Here is a 10,780-nt window from a genome sequence, read left to right as displayed (position 1 = left end):
TTTTGGTTCTTTTGAAACCTTTACAGCCTTTCCATGCATTTCCTGTCCATGCATTAAAAGAAAAGCTTATTTATGCTGAATGGGATCCTCCGGATAAGCATTTTATCCCTCCAAAGAGATTTTCAGTCCTCTATCCCATGGAGGAGAAATTCACCAAAAAATGAAAGGTTCCAGCAGTTGACGCTGTGATTTCCAGTGTGACTAAAAGTTTAACTTGTCCTGTAGACAATGCACAAATGCTTAAAGATTCAACAGATAAAACGTTGGAATTGTTTAAAATCCTCTTTTTTCCTTAGCAGGGAAACTCAGCCGTTACTCAGCCTGCAGTCCCAGCAATTGGCATTTGTCAGTCCCTAAAGGTTCAGTTCACAGAGGCTCTTAACCACTTCCCGACCAGCGCACGACGATGTACGTCGACAGAATGGCACGGGCAGGCATATTGGCATACAGGTACGTCCAATATTCGATGCCGCCCTGCCATCGGGAGCGCGCCGCCGGCGGCGCGCTCCCGCGCTGGTCGGGACCCCCGTGAGTCCGGTCGCGGGACCCGCGGACTCGATCGCCGCGGGCATCCCCGCGATCGTCTCACGGAGCGGCCGAATAGAGCAAATGCTGTGTAAACAACATTTGTCTATTCTGCCTAGCAACTAGTGACGCTGATCTCTGCTCCATGTGATTGGAGCAGAGATCAGTGTACACTTAACCCCTACACTGCCACCCACTGGTTAACCCTTTCACTGCCAGTGTCATTTACACAGGAATCACTGCATTTATATAGCAGTGATTACTGTATAAATGACAATGGTCCCAAAAATGTGTCAAAAATGTCCAATGGGTCCCCCACAATGTCGCAGTCACAATAAAAATCGCTGATCGCCGCCATTACTAGTAAAAAAAAAAGAATAAAAAATTAATAAAAATGCTATAAAACTATCCCTATTTTGTAAACGCTATAACTTTTGCGCAAACCAATCAATAATCGCTTATTGCGAATTTTTTTACCAAAAATATATAGAAGAATACGTATCAGCCTAAACTGAGGGAAAAAAATGTTTTTTTATATATTTTTGGGGGATATTTATTATAACAAAAAGTAAAAAATAATGCGTTTTTTTTCAAAATTGTCGCTCTATTTTTGTTTATAGCGCAAAAATACCCCAAATACCACCAAAAGAAAGCTCTATTTGTGGGAAAAAAAGGACGTCAATTTTGTTTGGGAGCCACGTCGCACGACCGCGCAATTGTCAGTTAAAGCGACGCAGTGCCGAATCGCAAAAAGTGGTCTGGTCTTTGACCAGCAAATTGGTCCGGTCTGAAAGTGGTTAAAGAGCTCCCTGCACAGCAGGCCCAAGAGTTGGCCGAACTACCAAAGGCATTATGTTTTGCCATAAACGCTATGAAGGACTCTATTCACCAGGTGTCCCGCCTTGTGCCAGTACACATGCGTAGAACCCTTTGGTTAAAAAATTGGTCAGCCGAAGCACCTTTCAAGAAGCTTCGGACTAGTTTCCCCTTTCATGAGGAGTGACTTTGGCAATAATTTGGATAAATACATTCAAATGATTTCTAGTAGAAAGAATACTCTTTTGCCATTCAAAAGAAAGTATAAACATCCTACATTTAAACTGACTTTTTTCCTGCGCCAGGGCCATCAGCCTCTAGGCAGTAGCAACGGTCTCTGCCTTCAGACTCTAAAGGAAAACCTGCAAAGCAGATTACTAAAGCCCCATCATGAAGAGGTGCCCCCCCCACCAGAGTGGGGGGAAGACTTCTGAAATGCTCAGAAGTCTGGCAAAGGGAAATTCAGGACAGATGGGTCATCACCACGGTGTCTCTAGGATACAAGTTAGAATTCCAGCAGTTTCCACCATCTCGTTTGAAGATCCCAAAGATCCAGGGAAAAAGCTCTCTCTGTTTCAATCATTAGACTGATTATTGGCTTAGCGGGTGATCATACAGATCCCCACAGAGGAACAAAGTTTGGGGTTTTATTCAAACCTGTTTACGGTACCAAAACCAAATAGGTTTCGGACCCATTCTAGATCTAAGGAATCAAAATCAATTCCTGAAAATCCGCTCCTTTCGTATGGAGTCAATCAGGTCAGTAGTTTCTATCCTACAGGGAAGAGAACTTATGGCGTCCATCGATATCGGGGTTGCATACCTGTATGTCCATATATTTCCCGCTCACCAAAGGTTTCTGCGATTTCAAAGTGGAACAGTAGCACTTTCAGTTTGTAGCCTTGCCCTTCGGGCTAGCTACAGCACAGCACCCTGGGTGTTCACAAAGTTATTAGCCCCACCTCTAGCCAGGTTAAGGGCACAGGGCATAACAGTCTCGGCATACCTAGACGATCTATTGTTAATAGACCAGTCAGTGGCCTGCTTGGAGCAAAGTGTACGCATTACAACAATTTACCTGGAAAATCTGTGTCTCGGCATAGAGAAGTCTTCCTCAAAACCTCTAAGAAAGCTGGATATTTTGTCCTGATCATAGACCCAGCCCAGAAAAAGGTGTTCTCGCCTCTGGCAAAGATCAGCTCCATACGAGAGCTGGTGCAGATGGTCACGTCAACGCCTTTGCATGAGGTTAGGAAAGATGGTGGCTTCATTCAAAGCAGCCCCCTATGCCCAGTTCCATTCGAGACTGTTGCAAAACAGTATCCTGTCTGCTTGGAACAAAATGATCCAAGCTTTGGACTTGCCAATGCGGCTGTCCCCAAGAATGTCCCAAAGCCTCAGTTGGTTACTAACCCAGAATCTGCTGAAAGGAAAATCCTTCAGTCCAATTATCTGGAAAGTAGTAAAGACAGATGTGAGCCTTTCAGGCTGGGGAGCGATACTAGAGAAAACAACTGTCCAGGGACAGTTGTCAAAAAGGAAGGAGCCTTGCCCATCAATATCCTAGAGATTTGGGCAGTGCATCTGGCTCTGAAAGCATGGACTTTCAGGTTAAGGGACTGTCCTGTCGGGATCCAATCCGACAATACCATGGCTGTGGCTTATATCCATCACCAAGGGGGCACCAAGAGTCTCTCAGCGCAGAGAGAGGTGAACCATATTACTTGGGCACAAAGGAATGTTTCGTGCCTATCGGCAGTATTCATTCCGGGAGTAGAGAATTTGACTACTTAAAGGGGTTCTAAAGGTGAAAGTTTTTTTCACCTTAATGCATTCTATGCATTAAAGTGAAAAAACATCTGACAGTGCCGACACCCCCAGCCCCTGTTTTACTTGCCTGACCCCTCGAAAGTCCCGTGCTTGCCCCCCAATGTCCTCTTTGCTGCTCAGCCTGGCCTTTGATTGGCTGGAGTGGATGGTTTGAAAGCAGCGCAGCCATTGGCTCAAACTGCTGTCAATCGCATCCAATGACACAGCGTGCCGGGGGCGGGGCCAAGTGATACAGCGAGCGGCTATAGCCGCGGGCTGTATCACGTGAGTGCGCTCGCAAGTGCTTCTCACTATGCGAGGGAGCTTGCATGAACGTGAGAAATGCTTGTGGGGGGAAGCAGAGACATCCACCGAGGGACCCCAGAAGACAAGGTTCGGGGCCACTCTGTGCAAACGAGCTGCACAGTGGAGGTAAATATAGCATGTTTGTTATTTTTAAAAAATAAAAAAATTCTCTTTACAACCCCTTTAAGTCGTCAGCAGTTATTCCCGGGAGAATGGTCTCTTCACCCTGACATTTTGCAGGCCATTTGCCAAAGATGGGGGCACTCCGGACGTAGATATTCTAGTGTCCAGATTCAACATGAAGTTGGTCAACTTTGTGTCCAGGACAAGGAATCCACTCGCACGTAGAATAGATGCGTTGGTGACCCCGTGGGATAAGTTCTCACTGATCTATGCATTCTCTCCTATTCGGTTGCTGTCTCGACTTCTTTGCAGGATCAAGCTGGAAAGAAGGCCGGTAATTCTGGTAGCACCAGCATGGCCCAGAAGATCATGGTATGCAGAAATCGTAAAGATGGCAGTGGAGGATCCATGGTCCCTTCCACTAAGGCCAGACCTGCTCTCACAGGGGCCAATATTCCATCCTACTTTACAAATGCTAAATTTAATGGCCTGGCTATTGAAACCCACGTTCTGAAGAAACTCTGGCTTTCCGGGTCAGTTATCTCTCCTTTGATTAATGCAAGGAAGCCAGCGTCCAGAGCTATATATTATAGCGTCTGGAAGGCTTATGTTTCCTGGTGTGAATCCAAGGGTTGGCACCCTCAGAGATATATCATAGGCAGAATTATTTCCTTTCTACAATTAGGCGTAGAGATGAAGTTGGCCTTGAGTACTATTAAGGGCCAAGTCTCGGCCTTATTGATTTTTATTTCACAGACCGCTTGCTACAAGTTCTTTGTCTGAGGTTTTATGCAAGGGGTGATGCGGATTAATCCGCCAGTTAAATCACTTTTAAACCCTTTGGTACTTGAACTTGGTTTTGTCAGTGTTCCAAAAACAGCCATTTGAACTGATACAGCATATTCCCTTAGTCCTACTGACAAGGAAGCTGGTATTTTTGGTTGCTATTTTCCTCAGCAAGGAGGGTTTTGGAATTGGCTGCATTTTCTTGTAAAGAGCCATACTTGATTATTCATGAGGACAGAGTGGTGTTTGGCCCTCATCCAGGCTTTTTCACCTAAACCAACATATTGTCTTGCCATCGTTTTTTTCCAAAACCATGTTCCAGGGAAGAGAAGTCACTACATTGTCTTGATGTGGTGAGACCAGTGAAAATCTATTTAACGGCAACTGCTCAGATTCGGAAGACTGATGTCTTATTTATTCTGCCAGAGGGTCCTAAGAAAGGACAGGCAGCTTCAAAATCCAGTGTCACTAAGTGTATTCAACAAGCGATAATTCAAACTTATAATTTAAGGGGTAAGATTCCCATTTCAAGTTAAGGCAAACTCTACCAGGGCGGTTAGTGCTTCTTGGGCAGTGCGTCACCAGGCCTCCGTGGCTCAGATCTGTAAGGCCGCAACTTGGTCTTCTGTACACACATTCACAAAATTTTGTCAGGTGGATGTAAGGAGGTATGAGGATATCGCCTTTGGGCACAGTGTGCTGCAGGCAGCAATATAAGTCCTCAGGTTTGGAGGTGCCCTATGGGTTGTCTCTCCCTCCCCTCAAGTAGCATTGCTATGGGACATCCCTTTAAATAATTGCTTAGGCTCTGTGTCCCATGATGTACGGTAAAGAAAATAGGATTTTTATAACAGCTTACCTGTAAAAATCCTTTTTTTTGGAGTGCATAATGGGACACAGAGGTCCCTCCCCTCTTTTATGGGGTTTAAGTATATTGCTTTGCTACAAAATCTGAGGTACTCCTGGAAAGAGGAGGGGTTATATAGGGGAGTGAACTTCCTGTATTGGGTATACCAGTGTTAGGCTCTGTGTCCTATGATGTACTCCAAGAAAAGTATTTTACAGGTTAGCAGTTATAAAAATTTAATTTTACTAAAGCTTGGCACATTAATGCAGCATGTACAAATGTGTATTCTATGTAATTGTAGTACAGGGTCTTTATTTTCTCTTGATAAATGCTGTTGTGTTTTTACTTTCCTATAGGCTTTGGCCACAGCAATAGCATCTACCAAAGTGATGAAAGCACAGCAAGTAGTAAAAGCCGAGTCTGGAGAAGAGGTAGGATATGAGATCCAATGAGAGTTCATCTATTACTTTCCTGAATGCGCATTGACTCTACGAACATATTACCCCTTCATGCTGCCTCCCGGCAGCTCATTAAGTGGCTAAAATGCCCAGGAGGATGTGTGGCTTCTCTGTCACGTGATTGGCTTTCACAGTGGTTACATGATTGTGAGGCAGCAGGACAGGCTTTCAATCAGAAGTCATGACCAAGAGCAGCAAGTACGATCTCGGGACACAACCTCAGACTACCATAGATGCATATGTGTGGCAGTTGAGCGTTAAAGCCCAATTTTCCTTCCACCGCATATGTACTACACAGTGGGCAAAAGTTTTTGCCCATGAAACGGCTGTATAAATAGGCTGGTGTTTTTTGCATACTCAATACTGATCAAATAATGACAGCCACATACATTTTGAATTGTGTGATCTTTCCCAAACTTGTCATTGTGCAGCGCATAACATTTTTATGGTGGAATTTGTGGGATTACCTTGTATTTGCAAATGTGATTGTACTAGCTCTGTGCCTAGACCTACCTCAGTTCTCCTAGTCCTACAAATGAAATAAAATCTTGGTTTGACTTGCATTATGACGTACGTTTTACCATTTGCATTTATATTGTTTTTGAATGGAAAAAAAAAAATTAAGCAAAAATGCAGGGATGCAGATCCAGCATAGTTACCCCATCTACCCTTCAATGGAGATTTTTATAATAGTCAATCTACTGATCGACTAATGTACAACTTCCCTGCCGATAAATTTCCACTGGATCAGCACTGTAGGCTATACCTGGCAACATTTTGAGCCATTTATAGGCACTGTAGTTGTACAGGAATAAATCTACTGATCGACTTCTACACAACTGCTCTTCTGAAAAATTTCCTCTGGATCAGCACTGCAGGTTATAGCCTGCATTGCTCATCTGTGCATTCTGACAGCAGGGAAGTCTCCCTGCTGTTGAACAAAGACAATGTGAGGAGGATTCCCCCATATACTGTGAATGTATGGATGGAGGGAATCTGGTTCGCTTTTTTACTGTTAAACCTGCTAGTCAAACAAAAAACAAACCATCTATGGCCTGCTTTACACTCTCTCTCTTGCGTCTCGCAAGGTTGAACATAGACAACAATAAAAATCTGACTGGGGCTCTAACTCTTCCCTATTTAATTCCAAACTTGAAAAAAAAATGATTGGCATTCCACTTTCACATAACCTTACTGACTCTCCTTGTATATGTATTTTGAAGCTGCTGGTTCCATTTCAAGATACACCTGTGGATGTGGAGCAGAACACAGACTTACCCGACTACCTACCTGAGGATGAGAGCCCGATGAAGGAACAGGACAAGGCTGTGTCTCGTGTTGGGGCACATCAGGACGGTGGAAGCAATTGGCTCAGCACTGCGGCAAACTTTTTATCCAGATCCTTCTACTGGTGACATGGGCTTAGGGACTAAAGACTGCAACAGAATTCAGAGATATTTCAATCACCCCAGTGAAGTGCAATTTTGCAATAAAATAACCTGCATAAAGTTTTAAAATGACGCAAACTATGCTGTGTTTTACATGTACAGTAACAAGCTCGTAAATCAACATCACGGACGAAGGTTGTAGAATTTTGCTGCTTCATTTTATTGCCTGTTGCCTCACTTTATTAATGGGTCCACCCACGCTATTACACTGTCATGTTATAAGCCAAATGATTGTGATAGTGAACACTTGTTAATGTCTTGATTCAGCCTTAAGGTCACTGGTTTGTCTACTTCACAGGAGTTTTCTGTCCACCTCGGTACTCAGGACCTTTATTCTCATTAGACATTAGCAGTGCATGAATGCCTTTTACAAAATATTCTTGTTCTTGCCTTATTATTTTAAGTGTTTTCTTTTTCTTTTGTGACTTTTTTTTTTGTTGTCACCAGATGCACAAACTCATTGTTTTAATTTGTCACAAAAACTAAAAACCATCCAAACAAATGCCTTCGACACTATAGAGAGCATATGGGTTTGTAGACTCCGTACATTCACTAAAATTTGTGGGATGTAATGACATTTTCATTCCTTTGAGACAGAGATCTGCTGGTACTGTCTGAATTCTTGTAAAGGTTACAAAATCATATTAATATTCTACTACATATAAGACCTTGTGGTATGAAAAACAAGTAAATATATTTATTGTTCATTCAAATGTGAATTTGTATTAACTAGTAAAAGCAATGCAATCTTTGAAGGGTAACTCTAAAATGGAGTGGGACAGAGTTTGATTTCCACATCACGAATCTGGCATTGTGAAGTCTAGCACCTTGCACTTTTGGGTCAACTACCCTTGGTGAAAACTGACAGACCAGGTTCACCTCACCGCCATCCACTAACTCTGTTTGTCATTACCCTTATATTACCGTTTATCTGAATACGAAATACAGAGGGTCTTCCACTAAACACTGTTTGCAGCTTATCATACCAAAACTGTGTAGATCTGACTAAAGAATTTACAAGAACGGGGGGGGGGGGGGGGAGCTTATATATTGTTAACCAATAGCAGCTCTCCTTCCTTTTTGTTTCAGTTATGGTGATGCAATTAGTGGTAGTTCTGTATACAGTTACAACAAGACACACAGTGAACCGAAAACAGAGTAGGCACAGATAGCAAATTATGTGGAATCTTACAAAAAGTTAGTTCATCTACATATTAGCAGTCCTTCCAGGGACAGACACGAGGATAAATGTGTTGCTATACAGTGAACTACACATCTCGGCTCTTGGAAGCCATGGAACAGATATTCAGGTCTAAATTCTTCTTTAGCAAAAACCTAATAAAAGCACCACTAAAAATAGCTGGCAGGGTTGATTTTGATGTGATGATGTAACAAATGTTAACCACTATTTAAAAGCAAAAAGGGATTCTTTGCAAATTCCAGGTGATTGCTATGTACCATGGTGCCCTTTTTAAAGACCTTGATGTCCCTTTTTTTCTTTGATTTTCTATATTGGTGTTTTTATATTCCAGATACTTGTAATATAAAAGGTTGAAGTGTTATTTTTAGCTGTCTAAACCACCAATGGTTGATTGTTTCAAGTTTTTTGTGTCTTGCTCCAGTGGACCACACATCATTTTGCATAGATTGGTTATGAAAGGTCATGATACGGTTTTATATTGAAAGGTGTCACCCTCTGTTATATAGCGTGGCTGTGCCTGTTATAGTTTATGGAAAAGTATGTTTCTTTTTTTTTTTTTTTTTTTTTTTTTTTTATAATGTTGGTTATTTAAGATCCTTTTGCATGTGAAATGGTGGTGTATGTTGGAATGACCATTTTTATGGGAAATGGGCAACATGAGAATTTTTTTTTTTAGTATGCACGCTAACCAAAGGCCGACATTTTTGTCCACTAACATCAATTTTAAAATGGATGAATATAAGGCTAGTTTCAGGAATGGCTAAAAAAATTAAATACATTTAAAAGCCCATCTGTAGTGAAACTTTTTTTTTTTTTTTTTTTTTTTTTTTTTTTTTTGTCTGGCTAGAACGAGATGGGGATTAGAGCATCTATCCGATTTATTTTTTATTAGAATTTTTTTTTTTTTTTTTTGCTGCCTGTCTAGGCTTTTTTTTTTTTCCCCATCACTGCTCAAACAGGAAGTGCTGGGTAATCCAAATGAAAAAGGACAAAAAAATTAATGAATAAAAATAACACACACGTACACACACATACACACACGTTTTAGAACTGCTGACTGTCTTTATTGCTGTCTGTGCTTTCCTGTCAAGTTGACCCTTCCTTTTCCTCATTTCAAATGCCACAGAAAGTGGAAAAAAAATCTTTACAACAGGGACATGGAAATACTAAAAAAACAAAAATACCCATTCTATCTGAAAGGTAAAAGCAAACTGAGTTATGTATATTTGTGCATTAACAAAGTATAATTCCAAGTTAAATTGGGATAAGTCCTCTATTGTGCCAGCTATAAATTTTATCTCTACTTTGGTTTCCATCTTGAAATGAAGAGAATTTCAGATGAGCCCTGGAATCTAAAATGCAGTTGTTTTAGAAAGTGGCTTCTGAAGATTAAATGGGATGAGAGATATCTGAAGGTGGTTGTAAATTCTTAATAAATATAGATATTGCTGCATTTATTCCAGTATCTACGGTTTGTCCTTTTTGTTTTGTGGTGTGTTTTTTTTTTTTTTTTTTTTTTTTTTTTTTAAATATCCTTTGATTTCTTGTAAAAAAAAAAAAAAAAAAAAAAGTTGTCTTGACTACAAATTTGCAACCCTAAAAATGTTTTGCTAACGTTAAGTTGATTGTATTCATTTGTTTCCCTTTTTCAGAATGTTTTGTTGCCTCAATATGTAGAAAACATTTAAAGGTCTTTTTATTTTTTTTTATTTTTTTTGCTCCAATTTAGGCCTCAAGCACTTTGAGCGCTAACAATGCCCCTCCATCTTCACATGGGCATTTAGAGACAGGAACAAAAAAAAACACTGCCAGCCTGTCCAGCAGCAGAAGTGTTTTGGCAGAAAAAAATGCTTGAAATGTGTAAACGCACCTAAATGAGCATTAACCCTAGGTATGTCAAGTGGTTGAGCCATGTGTCAAGTATTGGTTTTTTTCTTTTGTGGCCGCCAGGAGGAAAAGCATTTAGGAGCAAAGGGCCTCATCCACACTAAGTGTTACAAATGTTGCTTTTGGCAGCATCTGGCTTTTTTTTTTTTTCTGCCTACAACTGCCCCTCTATGTTGGCTTATGTGTCCATGCACATAGATATTTGGAGGCAAAAAAAAAAAAAAAAGACTGCTAGCGCATCCAGGGGCAGTAGCGTATTGGCCAAAAAAAAGTAAAAATGTGAAATATATTACTAAACCGCTGATAGGCGTAACAACCAACCTACAAACTATAAATAATGTGACTAACTATATTAATGGAAAACTGCTTCAGCTATTTAAAATGTGTTCTGGTACCACATATATAGTTGAATAACAAAAAAAAAATAATAATAATGGTGCACTAAATTTCAAATATAAGCGTCATAATAAACTCCAGTGCGTATGTGACAAAACGTGATCTTAAAAGATATACCGTATATACTCGAGTATAGGCCGACCCGAATATAAGCCGAGGCCCCCAATTTACCCCCAAA

General features: G+C 41.0%; 1 protein-coding gene across 3 annotated transcripts in view; it reads left to right on the top strand.

Moving 5' to 3' along the window:
• Positions 1 to 9,776, top strand: part of ARMC1 (armadillo repeat containing 1) — a 62,689-nt gene extending 52,913 nt beyond the window's left edge. For all 3 annotated transcript variants that reach the window (XM_077492789.1, XM_077492790.1, XM_077492788.1), the window contains exons 6-7: positions 5,569 to 5,643; positions 6,894 to 9,776. In XM_077492789.1, coding sequence (XP_077348915.1) covers positions 5,569 to 5,643; positions 6,894 to 7,085 — 267 coding nt within the window. In that variant the 3' untranslated portion in view covers positions 7,086 to 9,776. The remainder of the gene's footprint in view (positions 1 to 5,568; positions 5,644 to 6,893) is intronic.
• The last annotated feature ends 1,004 nt before the right edge of the window (positions 9,777 to 10,780 follow it).

This window comes from Lithobates pipiens, unplaced genomic scaffold, assembly GCF_037356315.1.
Source record: "Lithobates pipiens isolate NorthernLeopardFrog02 unplaced genomic scaffold, aLitPip1_a1.2 Scaffold_19, whole genome shotgun sequence".
Lineage (NCBI taxonomy): Eukaryota > Metazoa > Chordata > Amphibia > Anura > Ranidae > Lithobates > Lithobates pipiens.
The sequence above is the reverse complement of the archived record's forward strand: the minus strand, read 5'-3'. Positions and strand labels throughout refer to the sequence as shown.